We start from the raw sequence: 20,415 nt of genomic DNA, 5'->3' as shown, positions 1-20,415 counted from the left end.
GGGAGGAGAGGACACGGCAGGATTCGGAGCGTACCTGCGCTTCCCGATTCCGTTCTCCGGTGACGTGGAGCCGTTGCTCCTCTGGGTGTCGTCGTACACCCCCGCGTCTTTAAAACTGGCCTCCGACGCACCTTCATACGACTCATCAGAGTCCAAGCCTAACACACATTAAAGGGTTGGCCACAAATTAGGGGAAAGCTATACTGCACACAACTCACCTTGCCTGACAAGGTTACCTAATATAGAATGATATAATATGCTCGTATAATAATAAAGTAAACAGTCTTGCAATTAGGCTACAGGTCAAAGCAATGACTACATGAGGGGGAGCCGCAGAACTGACTGCAATATGGACGTGATACACACTGTGACATGACAGCCACTGTCTGACGCTGAACTAAGCATCGTAGGCGTGGAAAAGAGAAAAGGTGTGGTGCCCCGTTAACATTTTCAAATAAATAAATTGGGGCCCGAGTCAACCGGAACACCTCTAGCCATGTGATCTGGGATTGATAAGAGGACGAGACGGCACACACATCTCCGCTGCTGCTGTTGGCAAAGACAAAATCAGACGCTGAATAGACCACTGCATTACTGAAGCTGTCAGTTAAGCTGCTCAGGTTACAGCATATTGTGTGGCACTGGGCCACAGTGTGAAGTACAGTACAAAGACACACCTCTAACTCCTGAGTCCTGACCATGACAGTTGTCAGAGCAACATTCCAAAACACCGAGACAAAAATAAAAATAAAAAAAATAAATGGGGTCATGTTCATTAGGTATAAAACAAGATAAAAATGTATTTGAGAACGTTGCTAAAACAAGTAACTTCTCCCGTTTCAGAACTTCCACTTTGAACCTGTTGAACAGGACCCTGATAAGAGTGATAAAAAAAAAATGTAAACTGTCAATGTTCTCTCCCTCTGTGTGCGTGTTCTCCGACAGGTTTGTGGTTACCTCTGAAGGTCTGGTAAGTCATTCTATTATGTACGCCCCCCCTGTGCGGACAGGGACACCCACCTGTTACGGCGTCGTAGAATTTATCCTCGTTGTTCATTGTACAGGGTCAAAGCCGGACCTCCAGGTGCTATCGGAGAGGGAGGTGAGCCTCTAGAGCATGGTCCCTATAGCGGGCCTCACTGGTCACTGGCACGGCAACTTCCTCCTCCGCAACCACGTCAGGACAGGCAGCAGCTCACACAGCAAACCTGCTGGACACATACTATAAACAGTTCAGGATTGTATTCATTAGTGCACGCCGTAGCAAAATGATTTGCAACAGAAGACAAAAACAAGTACTGGTAGCCCCTCCATGTTTTAGTCAGTTTTTTTCCCTGTTTGGTGCCAGACCATGAAAGGTCACCACTAATGTCCGCACATCAACAATAGTAACACAACAAGGCAATCTGTTCATCAAACTCCCATTCATTTCATATCAACACACTCATTCACTCTACCAGGAAATTAAGTCTTCTCCTTAGTGTCCCTCTAGTCCAGCAGTTGTGGTTTCTGGTTAGGAGTGGATCCAGTGAGAGGTTGCCTGCACGGACCAATGAGCCTAAATAAAAAGTGCTCCTATTACATAAACAAACGCAGGAGCAAAATGGCTGCCATTTCCTGAGGCTCTTCTTTGTTAGTCTCCGTCTATCTGGTGTTAGCCTGAACTCTCTCGCCCTTTCTCTGGGTTAGCCTTACCTGCTGTCTGTGTCTCCTAGCCTCTGGTCTGGGAGGTTTTTCTGGGTGGTGAACTGAGTGTCGGAGGACTAGGGTGGGTGACTGACTGTTCTCAGTGAATGCCTCAAAACACACTCACTGGTGAATTTTGGACTCTACCCCGATCGACAAGCGAGGAGAAGCCGTGTTGGTGTAGGCCCTGTGCTCCACGCCATATGAAAGTGTGTATGGCGGTATATGACGGTGGTATTTTTTAAATACATTTCTGCATAATAAAAGCTCTAAATGTGTCGTCTTATGAGATGTGCATGATCCTAGGACCGCGAAGGACAATTCCATTTTTTGCCCAACTCCACTTGCAGATGTTTAAATCTTCCTGCCACAGTGGCTGGTGGACCAAAAATAGAGAGACTGTTTGGTTATCAATGTTTCTATAGCGCTCATATGACTGCAGAGTTTGCAAAACAAATGGCCACTGGATTGATGCAAATACTCATCATATCATTCTGCCAGGAAGGCATATGTTACTTTGTAGTTAACAATGAATTGAGAAAGAAAGGTAGTCCCGTGTGGCTCAGTTGGTAGAGCATGGCGCTTGCAACGCCAGGGTTGTGGGTTCATTTCCCACGGGGGGACCAGGGTTCAATTCCCACGGGGGGACCAGGATGAATATGTATGAACTTTCCAATTTGTAAGTCGCTCTGGATAAGAGCGTCTGCTAAATGACTTAAATGTTCATGTTAAATGTAGTCATTAGCATAAGTGGTAGACACAAGGACTGCACACACACAGACAGGGGCTTTCTCGTTGCTTCTTCAGAAAGTTGCAGGAAACACAAATCACTGACGCATTCTGTACCAAGTCTTACGATAAACTTCAGCAAATAAATGACATGTTCAATACATTTAGTTGATTCCCGACTAAGGTCAATAGATTTTGGAATATTCCGTTTGAATACCTGGATTCCGCGAGGACCCTAATTATTACAGATGGACAAGAATGAGGCGCTCCACTACCTATTGTTCCTGCAGTGATGATTCACCCTCTTCATTGAATGTTTTTAGACTTTATCTGCAGATAATCGCCAAAAAGACTAGGCCTGCCAGTAGCATATGCAAATTATGGAGCCAAATAAACAGAGCTCTATCGGTAGGCTACACTGACTGATGAGTCGCTCACTTTAGCGACACTATCTGGCAAGCTCCGACATCCTAGTTAAGGAAACCTAGGAAATCATTTGGTTTACTTGTCCCAATGCGATACCATGGATTTAAGTAAAACATTCTAAAAACATAATTCCACTTTGACATTATGGGGTGTTGTGTGTAAGCCAGTGACAAATCTAAAATGTAATTCATTTGGAATTCAGGCTGTAACACAACAAAATGTGGAATCAGTCAAGGGGTAAGAAAACTTTCTGAAGGCACGGTACAACCACGTTGCATGATTTATGAGTGGCAAAGTGATATAGCGGATCGACTTTATTCAGACAGTTCGACAACTTTTTAAAACTAGTCAACACTTGCTGTTCAGTTGTCAATCAAAAGCACAGTAAATAGCATACAATGCGCCACGACTCCACATACCTGGCTAAAGTGAACCACAAAAGAAAATAAATGAAATGTGCCAGAAAACAATAATTAGGCTAATTAGTCGTTGATTTTGACTCATCGTTCCCACTTGCATTACACGGGAAGTGTAAAATTCACAAGCATCGTGCTCTCTCCCTCCTCCGTGTAAAGAAATTTGACTGCAACCAACCACAGTGCACACAAATTGTCCGGGGAGGCTGGAGATCGCTCGCTTTGTGACTGACAGGCCTCTTATCCTATCAACAGATTTCTAGAAGATGCATATCGAATCATTCTAGCGGGAGAGGGCTCGACGGACTGGCGAATTAAAACTTTTAAACGATAAGTAGCCTAGTTAATATGAAGTGGAAAAAGTAGCCGGCTGAAAACGAGTCTAACCGGCTGATTAGCCGACGGCCGGCGCTTAACGGAAAATAATGCAAGATGGCGGCAAACGCATTCCAAGTGGTTTTAATGGGCTTTCTCTATTCTGATTTGCTTTATACAAAACTAAACTAGGACAAAACTGACAGTGAAGAAGCACTGTATTAACATAAATCGTTATCTATACGATATTATACAAATCTATACCGGTATACCTTAAAATACAAAATATTTTAAGGCCTACCTCCCCACACTGTTGTATGATCAACACAAATACAGAGCACCGGATTCCAAAAGATCATAGCTGAACTATAACTCCTTCGTATCCTTCACCTGTTCTTACCCGAACAGCACTCTCACCTCCAACTTTCACAGAAATATAGCAAATATGACAGGGTTACACCCGCACGAGAGAAACTAGCACCTAAAGTAAGGGGAGTGTTGCATCCCAAAACGTCACGCACATTCACAATAAGTGTTATCGACTAGGCTTGGGCCATATCGTCCTTCTCTCATCCCAGGATTTACAGTATTAACGGCATAGCACACAAAGGGGGCGCTGAAAACACAACAAACGCCCATTGGGCCTCAATTACCAGAATGCTAACAAAATTAGCACAAACAAATAGTGAAATCACATACACTTTTAGCTAAATGCTAACGAGCAAAAACAAACTAAAATTGCAAAGACAGGCAAATCCAGCTCATTAAGTTACACAAGCATAGCTAGTAGCTACCGAAAGAGAGAAATTGTGCAAATGAACAAAGTTGTGATGCTGCTCTTCCTTCAGAAAAGCATGCATGTGTAGGCGGAGCAGATGGGAGAAGAACGGAGGAGAAAACAAAAAAAGCTAGTAGGAAGCACATGGAAGAAATGGCAGCTGTACAGATAACTCATCCAGAGCTTTTCGACTTCTGTCAGAAAGCCATAAGATATCTGATGGCAAATGTTTAGCAGTGAATTGCATACAAGTGTAACTTCGAGACCCGCCAATAGATATAGAACACTATGGACTCACCAGCTCCGGTCGTCTCCCCTTGTACTATTTACAAAAACACACGTGACTGGCTCGACTGTTCTGGGGAACTACCGTAAGCGTCATAATATTAAATAATGTGACAGGTGAAATGAACACAAATCCGCTTTATCTCTTAACGTATTGCACAAGTTGACTACAGGTAATAGCTTAAAAAAGTAGCTACAAAAACGTTTCAGTTTGTTGACGGTGTTGAAAAACCAACCCCGTGGCTTTTTCAAAATACCCCGGTATACTGCCCAAACCTATTATCTACAATATTTTTCTTTGCATGAATGCTACAGTATGTAATCTATTCTCCATGTGATCTGTGGAATGCTCTGGGAGCGCCAACTGTCTGCTCCTACAGGCCAAAGGGCCCTAGGACTTGAGCTTGGAGGATACTTTGATCTCAGATGGTTTGCATGGCTTACAGCGTCAGGCCTTTGTGCTGTAACAGGATAGGCAGCACATTTGCTTTAAGTACCAAAAAGTGTTACAGTCACCTCACCTCAGACAAGAAAGTTTAGGCAATTTATGACAACGCACAATCATGTGTCAAATTACATTTATGCTCATCTATGCTTGAACTAAGGGGTGAGGAGAGCTAAAGACGGCAGACAGTGATCAATTATTGGGTCAAATGAGGAGTAACCGATCTCCCACTGCTAAACCCATCCTTGACCCTTGGAAGTTGGGCCTGGAATTCTGTAGTTGACCCTCAGGTTGGATCACAGGTTGGTTCCCGCTATGTGGAATACCGACCGGATCCGACATATTGAAAGAGTTTCGTTCCTAAACAACAAATTCCACACATTTAATTATCTTAAAACGATTGTCAGGGGGTCCCTTTTCATCAAGCCAAATGTGTCAAAATATCATTTTATGACAAACCGGCATATTTGCTTTCTGAAAACGAGCCACTGCGATCTGCACATGTTGAGGGGTAAAAAAGGCTACTTGCTGTGGGAGAGGAGCTGCTCTTTCAAGACCTGAGCTATTTCATTAATTTGTTTTATTTATTCAATTTGCTAGTTTGGGCTATTGTCTTTCAAATAAAAGTTTGTTAACTAATGTTGAATGAGTCAAGTCAAGTGTGAAAGGACTAGCCTATTTGTCAGCATAAAGCTACAATGCAGTTAGACACAATCTTTCTGAACAAACATTCTTGACCAAGTTAATCTTCCTGTGTGTGTGTGTGTGTGTGTGTGTGTGTGTTAGACTGACTCCTATTCTACAAAAAATATTGTAGCCGTGTGTTATAAAAAGCTGCCGATCGTGACCACTGCCAACTAGTGGTCACGATACCAGAACTAACTTCGATACCGATACCTGGTTAAGTATCATAATACTCTATATCATCACGATACCACAGCAAAAAAAAAGAACAGCACTTGATCCAGACAGATCTTTTGAGCTCGACAGCATTACATTTGAAATGTGTCCATTTTTCTGAGACAGACATGTAAAGGAAAGGGGATACCTAGTCAGTTGTACAACTGAATGCGTTCAACCGAAAATGTGTCTCCCCGCATTTAACCCAACCCCTAAGAATGAGAGCGTTGCGGGAGGCTGCCTTAAATCGATGTCAATTATACAATCAAATCTGCCTTTGTTTTTAACAACCTAACGGTAATCATTTATTTGAATGGTAAATCTATTGATTACCTGGGAAAATCAAGGTGTAGCCTAGGTCTAGTCAGGTGAATGCATATTCAGTAGGAGTGTGCACGCATCGAGTTAGTGGGTTTGTTTTGGCTGATTTCTTGGGCATACTGATGAAAAACAATCACTTCTTTCGATTTGGGACTTATTTTATTGTACTTAACATTTGCATAGAATAAGCAATCTCTTTCATAAAAGTCTCTCTTTAGGACCTAATGACGTCATTTACACAGACAGTGAGAGACAGGAGAAACGTGACTAGGCCGAGGGAGACGAAGTGAATGCATAACGTTTTTGCCAATGACTATGGTTTTTGGTGACAATCAGCTTTGAAGTCAGCATATTATCACAAAGTACCAGTGTAGTGAATTGATAGCTTCAGCTGGAAGCTAACGACGAAAGCTAGCCTACAAAGCTGGAAGCTACTAGTATCTTCTTGCATTGGTAAAGTGTTCTAGCCTGTAATTAAGCAATAAGGCACAAGATGATGTAGTCCGGACAAAAATCGGGTTCATTATTTTGGTCAAGTTGCTAATTCTTCTTGCATAGTTGCTGAAATGGTTGTATAAAGGCTGGATAATGTGGAAATTTTGCGGATCCAATTCAGTTCCGATCTCAATTTCAGACCCCGAGAAGATCACTACTAACAGGCTAATGAGAAACTAGCAACCCAACAGACTGATGGTCTACAGCTGTAGACAGAAATCAGTGGTGGAAAAAGTACTCAATTGTCATACTTGAGTAAAAGTAAAGATACCTTAATAGAAAATGTAAAAGTAAAAGTCACCCAGTAAAATTCTACTTGAGTAAAAGTCAAAGTATTTGGTTTTCAACATACTTAAGTATCAAAAGTAAATGTAATTGATAAAATATACTTAAGTATCAAAATATACTTAAGTATCAAAAGTATGAATCATTTCAAATTCCTTATATTAAGCAAACCAGACGGCACCATTTTCTTTTTTTCCTTTACGGATAGCCAGGGGCACACTAACATAATTTACAAATAAAGCATGTGTTTAGTGAGTCCGCCAGATCAGAGGCAGTAGGGATGACCAGGGATGCTCTCTTGATAAGCGCCTGAATTGGACCAGTTTCCTGTCCTGCTTAGCATTCAAAATGTAACGAGTACTTTTGGGTGTGTCATGGGAAAAAGTACATCATTTTGTTTAGGAATGTAGTGAAGTAAAAGTTGTCAAAATAAAATCGTAAAGTACAGATACCCCAAAAAACGACTTAAGTAGTACTTTCAAGTATTTTTACTAAAGTACTTTACATCACTGGTAATAATGGAGACACCAGTTACCAACCCGCTGTTCCATTCAGATTCTCTATACTGCTCCTAATACGGTCCTGTGTGGTTGGTAAACAACATACAAAGCCAGCGGGAGTCAGAGATGAGACCGGAAGGGAAGAGAGAACTCAAGCCGGGGAGAGATGTTACCATGCGAGACACACACACACACACACACACACACACACACACACACACACACACACACCTCTGTGTGCATGTGAGGACTTGGCCGGTCTGTCATGGACTGTGAGAAACGGTAGCTACAGCAACGGCCTAGCTCATTTGAATAGAATCCCTTTTGGCAAGCAGAGTGGCTTCTTAAGGGTGAGCTGAGAGCAAAATGACAAAGGGGAGAGGACCAACACACCCAGGAGCCCCATTAAGAGATAATGAGGTTGTGTGTGTGGAAAGCTAACTTTAACATGTTCACATGATAGGCTAGTTTCGGTATGTATTCACACTATTGGGTAGGCCATGTATGGCCAAAACATTTTATACTTTGCAATTTGAAACTGAAATTAACTTTTGCTGTGGTTTTAGCCATTTTGACTGCCTGTCTGTCTTGCTTGTGTTCGATATGCTTGCTTATATACACAGTGCATTCGGAAAGTATTCAGACCCCTCGACTTTTTCCACAGTTAAGTTACAGCCTTATTCTCAAATGGATTAAATTACATGTTTCCTCAATCTACACACAATACCCTATAATGACAATGCAAAAACAGGTTTTTAGGAATGTTTGCAAATGTATAAAAATAAAGAAAACAGGAATACCACATTTACATAAGTATTCAGACCCTTTGCTAGGAGACTTGAAATTGACCTCAGGTGCATCCGGTTTCCATTGATTATCCTTGAGAAGTTTCTACAACTTGATTTGAGTCCACCTGTGGTAAATTCAATTGATTAGACATGATTTGGAAAGGCACACATCTGTCTAGATAAGGTCCCACAGTTGACAGTGCATGTCAGACAAAAAACCAAGCCACAAGATCGAAGGAATTGTCCGTAGAGCTCGAAAGAGTCCTGTTCTGTTATTTTTCTTACACAGTACTTCCGAGTCGGGAGTGGGTAATTTATGCACCTGCCACCTTAATCCTTGGGTATGGTAGCCGTTTCTCAGGCTATTTACGCAAAAACTATGCATGGCCATCAAATTTCTAATATTTATCATAGAAAGAATGTAGCCAGCTACATGTCCTAATGATTTGCTTAAAGTTCATATTGCTTTTTAACTTGCTACCGGAAGAAAGAAAACTACACCGGAGAAAAGTACCTGGAAAAAAAAGGGTGGAACCTGATTTATCAAGATAGCAAATATTTTCTCATCCGAGTGGAGAAGTGCAACTCAAGCACAAAATGTGTCCTTTTAAAAATTCTGGATTTGGAGCTAGCCGTGACTGAAGCCAAGCAGAAATTACAATAAGAAGCATTTTAGAACTACGTTTACAAAACGCAGCAAGACACTGTTTCTGCGTTCTTTTTTCTGTGTGAAAAACATGCTTTTATTACAAGCAGGCTTGACTACTGTAATGCGCTCATGTCTGGTCTACCCAAGAAAGTAAATTGGTCAACCGCAAAACATACAGAATGCTGCAGCACGGGTACTGACCAAGACCAAATGGAGAGCACACATTACACCGGTTTTAAGGTCCCTGCACTGGCTGCCTGTGAGTTCTGGAATTATTTTTAAAGAATCTTCTATTGGTTTTTAAGTCAATCCACAATTGTGCACCACAATACATGTCAGACATGCTTTGAAGTTCTTTACCCAGTAGGTCCCTCAGGTCCTCTGGCACTCTCTTTTTAACCATCCCAAAGCCTAGGACTAAGAGACATGGATTGGCAGCCTTAAGTTACTATGCCCCCAGCCTTTGGAATAGCCTGCCAGAGAACCTGAGTGGGGCCGAAACTGTGGACATATTTAAAAGAGATCTTAAAACATACCTTTTTAACTTTGCTTTTCCTTGGGGTGCTTTTTAGTCGTTCAGTTTTTAGTTATTCTTTTGGTTGTTTTTATCCTCGTGTTTGTGTAATAAATATTTACATTTTCATTGTTTTACTGTTTTTTCCCCTGTATACAACATCGTGTTGCATTCCATGTCGGAAATGTGCTGTATGAATAAAGATTGATTTGATGAGAAAGGGAAGCCAGGCCACTACTCTATGAATAAATGCCATTGACAGCTGTAGTGGGGAAAGGTCAGCCTGAGTTTCAACAAAAGCTAGTCCACATGGAAATTAGAGCGAACGGGAGAGATTGATAGTGCGAGCGGTGAGTCAACCTTGGAAAAGGACATACAGCATATGGCTTCAGAGTAAGACAGGATAGAGAAAACAGTGGGTTAAAAAAAGGTAGGTACCACATATCCTGAGGACGCATTTATTGTAGCTGGGGATTGTAACGTTCTACCAACACATTGACTATAGCACTCGCTCTGAGAAAATGTTAGACCACTGCTACTCAGCTTTTTGAAACGACTACAAGGCCCTCCCCCGCCCGCCCTTCAGCAAATCTGACCACGACTCCATTTCGGCTTCCTTTCCTATAGGCAGAAACTCAAAACAGGAAGTACCCGTGCTAAGGACTATTCAACGCTGGTCTGACCAATCGGAATCCACGCTTCAAGATTGTTTTGATCACGCAGACTGGGATATGTTCCGGGTAGCCTCTAAGAATAACATCAGCGAATACACCGATATGGTAATATGACTTTATCAGGAAGTCTATAGGGGATGTTGTACCCACTATGACTATTAAAACCTACCCAAACCATAAACCGTGGATAGATGGCAGCATTCGCGCAAAACTGAAAGCGGGGAAACAGTGTAGTTATTCCCTCCATAAGGCAATCAAACATGCAAAACGTCAGCATAGAGACCAAGTGGAGACGCAATTGAAAGGCTCAGACAAGAGCCGTACGTATGTGGCAGGGTCTACAGACAATCACAGACTACAAAGGGAAAACCAGCCACATCTCGGACAACAACATCTTGCTTCCGGACAAGCAAAACACCTTCTTCACCCACTTTGAGGATAACACAGTGCCACCAGTGCTGCCCGCTACCAAGGACTGTGGGCTCTCCTTCTCCGTGGCCGACGTGAGTAAGACATTTAAACGTGTTAACCCTCGCAAGGATGCCGGCCCAGACAGCATCACTAGCTGCGTCCTCAGAGCATGCGCAGACCAGGTGGCTGGCTGGTGTTTACAGACATATTTAATATCTCCCTATCCCAGTCTGCTGTCCACACTTGCTTCAAGATGTCCACCATTGTTCCTGTACCCAAGAAAGGTAGTTCAGGTAACTGAACTAAATGACTATCGCCCCATAGCACTCACTTTGGTTATCATGAAGTGCTTTGAGAGGCTAGTTAAGGATCATATCACCTCTACCTTACACCCTAGACCAACTTAAATTTTCTTACAGCCCCAATAGATCCACAGACGCAATCGCCATCGCACTGCCCTATCCCACCTGGAAAAGAGGGATACATATGTAAAGAATGCTGTTCATTGACTATAGCTCAGCCTTCAACACCACAGTACCTTCCAAGTGTATCATTAAGCTCGGGGATCTGGGTCTGAACCCCGCCCTGTGCAACTGGGTCCTGGACTTCCTGACGGGCCACCCCCAGGTGGTGAAGGTAGGAAACAACACCTCCATTTCGCTGATCCTCGACACAGGGGCCCCACAAGGGTGCGTGCTCAGCTGCCGCCTGTACTCCCTGTTCACCCATGACTGCGTGGCCATGCACGCCTCCAACTCAATCATCAACTTTGCAGACGACACAACAGTAGTAGGCCTGCTTACCAGCAATGACGAGACAGCCTACAGAGAAGAGGTGAGAGCCCTGGGAGTGTGGTGCCAGGAAAATAATCTCTCACTCAATGCCGACAAAACAAAGGAGCTGATCGTGGACTTCAGGAAACAGCAAAGGGAGCACAACCCTATCAACATCAACAGGACCACAGTGAAGGGGAAAGGGGGATACCTAGTCAGTTGTACAACTGAATACCTTCAACTAAAATGTGTCTTCCGTATTTAACCTAACCACTGATTCAAAGAGGTGCGGGGGCGCTGCCATAAATCAACATCCACGTCTTCGGCGCCCTGGAGCAGGTGAAAAGTGTCAAGTTCCTCGGTGTACACGTCACTGATGACCTGAAATGGTCCACCCACACAGACAGTGTGGTGAAGAAGGCACAACAACGCCTCTTCAACATCAGGAGGGTGAAAAAAAATGTGGCTTGACACCTAACACCCTCACAAACTTTTAGAGCTGCACAATTGAGAGCATCCTGTCGTGGTACATCACCGCCTTGTACAGCAACTGCACCGCCCACAACCGCAGGGCTCTCCAGAGGGTGATGCGGTCTGCCCAAAGCATCATCGGGTGCAAACTACCTGCCATCCAGGATACCTACAGCACCCGATGTCACAGGAAGGCCAAAATCATCATCAAGGACAACCACCCGAGCCACTGCCTGTTAACCCCGCTATCATCCAGAAGGTGAGTTCAGTACAGGTGCATCAAAGCTGGGACCGAGAGACTGAAAAACATCTTCTATCACAAGGCCATCAGACTGTTAAATAGCCATCACTAGACAGTTTCCAACTGGTTACATAACCCTGCACCTTAGAGGCTGCTGCCACATATACATAGACTTGAAATCACTGGTCACTTTAATAATGTTTACATATTTTTGCTTTACTCATCTCATATGTACAGTTGAAGTCAGAAGTTTACATACACCTTAGCCAAATACATTTAAACTCAGTTTTTCACAATTCCTGACATTTAATCTGAGTAAAGATTCCCTGTTTTAGGTCAGTTAGGATCACCACTTTATTTTAAGAATGTGAAATGTCAGAATAATAATAGAGAATGATTTATTTCAGCTTTTATTTCTTTCATCACATTCCCAGTGGGTCAGAAGTTTACATACACTCAATTAGTATTTGGTAGCATTGCCTTTAAATTGTTTAACTTGGGTTAAACATTTCAGGTAGCCTTCTACAAGCTTCCCACAGTAAGTTGGGTGAAGTTTGGCCCATTCCTCCTGACAGAGCTGGTGTAACTGAGTCAGGTTTGTAAGCCTCCTTGCTCGCACACGCTTTTTCAGTTCGGCCCACAAATTTTCTATAGGATTGAGGTCAAGGCTTTGTGATGGCCACTCCAATACCTTGACTTTGTTGTCCTTAAGCCATTTTGCCACAACGTTGGAAGTATGCTTGGGGTCATTGTCCATTTGGAATACCCATTTGCGACCAAGCTTTAACTTCCTGACTGATGTCTTGAGATGTTGCTTCAATATATCCACATAATTTTCTTTCCTCATGATGCCATCTATTTTGTGAAGTGCACCAGTCCCTCCTGCAGCAAAGCACCCCCACAACATGATGCTGCCACCCCCGTGCTTCACGGTTGGGATGGTGTTCTTCGGCTTGCAAGCGTCCCCCTTACTTTTCGCACTAAAGTACGTTAATCTCTAGGAGACAGGACACGTCTCCTTCCTGAGCGGTATGACGGCTGCGGGTTCCATGGTGTTCATATTTGCGTACTATTGTTTGTGCAGATGAACATGGTACCTTCAGGCGTTTGGAAATTGCTCTCAAGGATGAACCAGACTTGTGGAGGTCTACAATGATTTTCTGAGGTCTTGACTGATTTCTTTTGATTTTCTTATGATGTCAAGCAAAGAGCCACTGAGTTTGAAGGTAGGCCTTGAAATACATCCACAGGTACGCCTCCAATTGACTCAAATTATGTCAATTAGCCTATCAGAAGCTTCTAAAGCCAAGGCATAATTTTCTGGAATTCCAAGCTGTTTAAAAGGCACAGTCAACTTAGTGTATGTAAACTTCTGACCCACTGGAATTGTGATACAGTGAATTATAAGTGAAATAATCTGTCTGTAAACAATTGTTGGAAAAATTACTTGTGTCATGCACAAAGTAGATGTCCTAACCAACTTGCCAAAACTATAGTTTGTTAAAACAAGAAATTTGTGGAGTGGTTGAAAAACGAGTTTATGACTCCAACCTCAGTGTATGTACACTTCAGACTTCAACTGTATTCTACTCTACTGTATTTAGTCAATGCCACTGACATTGCTCATCCTAAAATTTATATATTCCTTAATTCCATTATTTAACTTTTAGGTTGTGTATATTGTGAATTGTTAGATATTCCTGTACATTTGGAGCTAGAAACACAAGCATTTCACTACAGCCACAATAACATCTGCATGTGACAAATAAAAATGTATTTGATTTTGACTAATAGTGCACAGGGCCAAGGGTTTACATTGTTCCAGTTCTAGGAAATGTGGGGCTTTATCTTGTACTCTGTGATTCAAACTAACAGACAAAGGCACCACAAACACACGTCATGCATGTGTCTACATTGGCAAACTATAAAGGACAAATACTCAGACAAACATTGAGGAGTTACTACGTCCCACCCTGGCGCCCCTCGGGAAAGCCTTCAGGAATGTAACCTCTCTAACACAGATGACAAGGTAACCCAAGGCAGGGCAGGACAGTGCTGCTGTTGACTACAGATACACATCTCCACTGAGTAAGCTAAAGTTAGTGAGTCAGCACAATGTAGGGTCACCTGAAACCTGGGAGGACCATCACCCTCCCTTGAACTCAAACAAGAGACGCGTTCTAGTCCAAAACTCTATATCCTAAGCACCAACCATGTGTGAGCCTTTTCCATTCATACTCCTCAAAGGTAATGACTTGCATCCAGGCATTAACCTCATTGATCAGCGGAGTGCTGACACACATGGCCTCTGAAGGTTGTGTAAGTAAGCCACCGTGTTTTGGGAGATGCTTGGGTTGAAATAGATGCTAATTGACTGGTGCGGGCAATTATCGTCCTGACTGGGTTGTCAGGAGAAAGTCAAGGCTTACTATGCCGGCTATGCCCATGGGGAATTACCTGTCAACAAGGTTTCATCCTTACTCTAACTGTGCATCACAAATGGAAGGGGGATACGCACTGTTCAACATCTGTATGGCCCTGGTCATTGCTTGATTTCCGCCAAAATGTTGGTACTTCAAATGGTACGATGAAGCAGCCTAGGGTCCAGACCTAGGTTAAAAACACCACTTCAAATGTCTCAATTACTTTCACATACATTTCAATTTAAGTATTCAGATGTTATATAAAATACGCAATTTACACAAAATATAAGAATTTAAATAAATAATCAACCCAGGTCTGCTTGTCTCCAGCATCAAAGACACAGACAGGTTAACGTTCCCATACTGTGTTATGCACTAGCTGATGGAGCAGATATGATTCATTATCTTGTTGACAGAGACGCAGCATAGACGCAGACAGGCAAGTGGAGGGAGTAGTCTGTCATACTCCACCTCGAATTCACTAAACAAGTCAGTGGGATGTCGGTTGTAGACAATGGTAAATGTATCTTTGACAAGCCATCTTACTTTCGTGATTAGTTAACTTGCAAGGCATACCTTAGTTAAGAAACCTAGTTAACGCGACGTTTAGGAGGGAGAGGCTAGTTAGCTATGTTGTATGCTAGCTAGCAGGTATACAATGTATTCGCTAGCTAGATCAATGCGACATTAACCTTTATAACACTGTATGTACTTCCTAGCTTACTATCAACTACACAATCAAACAAATTATTGACGTGTTGTCTTGCTTGCGCATATCCACCTATGTTAGCTGGGAAGCTAGTCCGAGAGCTCGTCGAAAAAACGAAGATGGAGCAAAAGTTTACGCGTAGTAACATTACAGCCCATACACAAAACTCACAGAACTGTCACATAATTACTGTACCTGAAGCGTTGGGACACCTGGTAACGTTTGCCTTAATTTGAAAGGACAGGAGGACCACAAAACGGTGTGAATTGACACAGAAGCGGAAGTAGGTGACAACAGGGGCGGTCTTATTAACAACCGGCCAATCGCGTATCCTTGAATGGACCGCCTGATCCACAAACACTGAGCCTATAAACCATGAACATCGTCCTAATATTGAGTTGCACCCCTCTCTCCTTTCCCCCCTCAGAACAGCCTCAATTCGTCAGGGAGTTGACTACAAGGTGTCGAAACCGTTCCACAGTGATGCTGGCCCATGTTGACTCCCACAGTTGTGTCAAGTTGGCTGGATGTCCTTTGGGTGGTGGACCATTCTTCATACACACGGAAAACTGTTGAGCGTGAAAAACCCAGCAGCGTTGCAGTTATTGACACACTAAAACCGGTGCTCCTCTCACCAACTACCATAAACGGTCTCCTCCCCTTAATATACAATGATTAAAGTGGATTTAACAAGTGAAATCAACAAGGGAGCATAACTTTCACCTGGTCAGTCTATGTCATGGAAAGAGCAGGTGTTCTTAATGTATTGTACACTCAGTGTATATACAGAATACACACACACAGGCTGGCTGGTGGGTGGACTACATAACATTACACACAGTATTCATTTTTTTAGGATACAAAAACATGTTTTTTTATCCACATTAGGGACAAGAAGATGTATGCCAAAAATGTATCTAATTACTAAATCAAATCAAATGTTATTTGCCATATGCTTTGTAAAAAACAGGTGTACTAACAGTGAAATGCTTACTTACGGGTCCTTTTCCAACAATGCAGAGCTAAAGATATATCTATTTTTAAATATATAGAGATAGAGACACAAGGAATAACTACACAGTGAATAACGAATAGCAATAACAGGTAAAAAATAACATGGCTATATACAGGGAGTACCAGTACCGAGTCGATGTGCAGGGGTACGAGGTAATTGAGTTAGCTATGTACATATAGTAAGGGTAAAATGACTAGGCAACAGGATAGATAATAGACAGTAGCAGTAGCGTGTGAGTGTGAAAGTGTGTGTGCGTGTGTGTATGATGTCAGTTATTTAGCAGTCTTGTTTAGTAGTCTTATGGCTTGGGGGTAGAAGCTGTTCAGGGTCCTGTTGGTTCCAGACTTGGTGCACTGGTATTGCTTGCCGTGCGGTAGCAGAGAGAACAGTCTATCTATGGCTTGAGTCTGTGGGCCTTCCTCTGACAACGCCTGGTATAGAGGTCCTGAATGGCAGGGAGCTTGACCCCAGTGATGTACTGGGCCGTACTCACCATCCTCTATAGACCCTGAACGGTCAGGTGCCTTGCCGTGCCCATGCAGTCATGGGTTAACAGGGAGTACAGGAAGGTGAACAGGGATTACTGTACAAGTGATATCTGACCCAGCAATCAATTTCCAGAGGACAGGGGACTTGATGAATGATGATGAAAAATAGGCCTACTGTTTGTTTTTCATTCCCATCATTAATATCTGAAATCTCCTAATAGCATGGTATTACTATACAACAGCCATCAACACTCGCTGTCTGCTCTCATGGATACTGCCAAAGTCAGGTGTGCAACCATGTCCATATGAAGGCTCAGGATCATCTCACAACACCTGTCTGGAGAATGGTAATCGATGTATTGATGTTGATAATGCTTTCGCTGATGATGCTGGTGATGATGGGGGAAAGTACTTGAACTGTAGTGGAGACACCTCCTGTGCAAACATGTAAAACTGTGTTAAAAAGTGAATGATATCACATTGACAGACGTTGTAGACACATCAGGCAATCACGTACAGCAACTGACAGGGAGAGTATTTTGCATCCCAGTCTACTTACCTCCAGCATGTCCTGTACCAGAAATAGAGCTGGGAGGGATGGGAGTAGACCTATAGCAATAATCAGCATGCAGTGCATTGTTTATGAGGGATATGTTTGGCTGTCCTGTACTATTCTGCTCATCGATAATGGAGGCAGCAGTCACTGATACACCCACCTGTCCTCAGATCGCTATAAAGCCATGACGACAGGCTTCTGCCATGACCTGCAGTGACCCTGTCACAAATATGCACTCACTGCAGATTCTAGTGTTCTATTTTAAGATTAGGGGTTAGATTTAGGGTTAGAATTAGGATTAGGGTTGGGGGTTAGGGGTTAAGGGATAGGGTTAGACTTAAGTTTAGGGGTTAGGGAAAATATGATTTTGAATCTAAATACATTTTAGGTCCCCACAATGATTGCAAAACATATGGTGTGTGTCTGTGAGTTTCATATCAGAGAGAGACACTAGAGGAGGGAGAGAGAGGATAACAATTCATTTCCAATCCTTCATTGAGAGCAGATGAGATGTTGAGTGGATCAGACAGGTTCTTGTCCTAGTTGTGTTATATATTAAAGTCGGATGATTTGGTGAGTGAGGGTGTTATTTTATCCATCCAAGCACTGCCCAGTTCTGGGCTCTTCAACAAAACATAGACCTGCTTGTCTACCCTCACCCTCCTAAAAACCAGGGGGAATTTATTAATAGTTTAACCACAGGCAAGCAATCCATCGCTCTGCACAGAGAGAGTGCATAATTATGGCCATTGTTGAAGCGGCATCGCCCGATGGTTCATGGCAACCCGAGAGAGAAGTTGTTGAGCCCGGCCTCAGAGAAGTCATTCAGCATTATGTACGGTAATTACACAGATAGCCAGTGCTAGAGTATGCCACAGGCTGGTTTTGTTTCAGCGATTCGGAGGGGAAAAAAGTATTCTCTCTCTCGGCATATCATAACTACAGGTCAAAAACAATTTTATTCTTGTCGAATATGGCTTGAACAAGAAGGCTTTGAGTGTATGAAATTAAAGTGCCGTATATTTTATAATCAGATAGGCTTGTGTACTTCAAGGAGTAGTCATATTCATTTCAGGGGTAGTCTAATTCACTCTTACCAGTACCTCAGCTGACACGCCCTGATTTTCCCTTGCGGAGTCCTTACTGGCTATTCTTCATATTCCCACTAGATGGAGGTAGAGAACTGTGATGCATGTGATGCATTTTCTTGAACTACTTCCAACGTCAGTTTGAACAGAAATCTATTCAGTTTCCATTATATGTTGTCTCACAATCTCGAGATGAAATCTGTCAATGGGTCAAATCTGTAACTGCTTTTGAAGGCAATACAGATGTTGTGAGAATATCAAATAATAAAACAGAAACAAATTGATTTGGCCATTTGATTCAAAAGACAGCTCAAATTGAATGTAGGCTTACCCTTACACACAAAGGTCACATGCCATTACTGTGATGTATGTCACTCACCACCATATTTAAAGTATCTAAGGATTTAAGGAGCCTGAGCCTCCCATGTGACACATCAACAAAGAACAAGCAGAGGAACACAATAACATGGCCAGATAAAAGATGAACACACAGTTATCGTCATTGTTGGCATCCTAACCATCACTCTGGAAACATGGTGGCAAAACACCGGCGCAGGGGCCCCAGAAATAGTGTTCATCTAGCTCCTTGAGCGACAACAGATCAGTAGGGGGGTCCTAATGTTGATATCGTTATTACAGTTACGCAGGCCATCGGGATCAGGGATAAAAGCTGAAGCAATGCTCATTAACCATACTATCAATATTTTTACTTCATATCCCACCAGCGGCTGGGCTGTTTAAACCACGGTTTAAATCTGTCTGAGAATGCTGGCATGCTTAATGAATAGCACTGCTGATCGCTAATAGCCATAACAAGTTCTCAAAACTTATGTTGAGGATGACTGGATTCCAATTACTGTAATGTAAAGACTTGCTTGGACAGCAGTTTTTCTGTATGGGTATTAGCCTATACTTTATGTCCAGAGAGGATGGAATTCATATCATTTGACTATAATAAACTGTAAGGAAAAGAAGGAGGTGTTAGGTAATTAAGGACTATGTCTACTGTTAATGAGCGTTGGTTGTCTCTCCTTCCCTGTTCCAGCTCTGTGATCGGTGAAGCCCTGGGCCCAGATGCCACCTGTGATTCCACGCCATATCCTGGCTGTGCCAAGAAGGCAGACCTGGCAGCCCTGGCTGGCACCACAAAGTGCTTTGTTGACACTATGCCCATCCTTGCAGATGGCATATACATTTACATTTGAGTCATTTAGCAGATGCTCTTATCCAGAGCGACTTACAGTTAGTGCATTCATCTTAAGATAGCTATAGGTGAGACAACCACATATCACAGTTGTAGTAAGTAGACTACTCAGTAAAGTAGATATCAGTAAAGTGTGTGTGTGTGGCGGGAGGGGGGGGTAAGACTGAGATGTCTTTTATAAGATACTCTTTGAAGAGGTAGGGTTTAAGACGTTTTTGGAATATGGGCAGGAACTCTGCTGTCCTAGCGTTAGGGGGATTCTCATTCCGCCATTGGGGTGCCAGGACAGAGAAAAGCTTTGGCTGCCTAGCTGGCCAAATTCATATAATACCCTATAAAATACTAGTTATAGAACTTGTTGCTATGTTATTCGACAGACACACGGACGGACGGACGGACGGACGGACGGACGGACGGACGGACGGACGGACGGACGGACGGACGGACGGACGGACGGACGGACGGACGGACGGACGGACGGACGGACGGACGGACGGACGGACGGACAGACAGACAGACAGACAGACAGATAGATAGATAGATAGATAGATAGATAGATAGATAGATAGATAGATAGATAGATAGATAGATAGATAGATAGATAGCATTGAATGCAGCCGGTTTCCCACTGAGACGCTGACAGCCTTCCATGTACTCTTTCTGTGTAAATCCCCCTTGATAGGTTTTATGTAGCCTAACGTTGTTACATGATCCCTGGAGGAAGCTCACAGCTAATCATGACTCCTACTGTGTGACATTCTGTCGGCTCAGCCCTAATTTATGTGCTCTCTGCCACCTCTGGCCGAACAGCAAATGGACCAAGACAATAC

The 20,415-nt window shown here is 43.0% G+C and overlaps 1 protein-coding gene across 2 annotated transcripts in view; it reads right to left on the bottom strand.

Annotated features, from left to right (window-relative positions):
* Positions 1–15,511, bottom strand: part of LOC120059442 (oxysterol-binding protein-related protein 2-like) — a 29,244-nt gene extending 13,733 nt beyond the window's left edge. Inside the window, exons 1-3 of one of the 2 annotated variants that reach the window (XM_039008489.1) lie at positions 15,430–15,511; positions 1,021–1,208; positions 35–158 (exon numbers count right to left, since the gene is read on the bottom strand). In XM_039008489.1, coding sequence (XP_038864417.1) covers positions 35–158; positions 1,021–1,057 — 161 coding nt within the window. In that variant the 5' untranslated portion in view covers positions 1,058–1,208; positions 15,430–15,511. Of the gene's footprint in view, positions 1–34; positions 159–1,020; positions 1,223–15,429 lie in introns of both variants that reach the window. The other variant, XM_039008490.1, reaches the window with a different exon arrangement.
* Between the last annotated feature and the right edge of the window lie 4,904 nt (positions 15,512–20,415).

Source organism: Salvelinus namaycush, chromosome 14, assembly GCF_016432855.1.
Source record: "Salvelinus namaycush isolate Seneca chromosome 14, SaNama_1.0, whole genome shotgun sequence".
Lineage (NCBI taxonomy): Eukaryota > Metazoa > Chordata > Actinopteri > Salmoniformes > Salmonidae > Salvelinus > Salvelinus namaycush.
The sequence above is the reverse complement of the archived record's forward strand: the minus strand, read 5'-3'. Positions and strand labels throughout refer to the sequence as shown.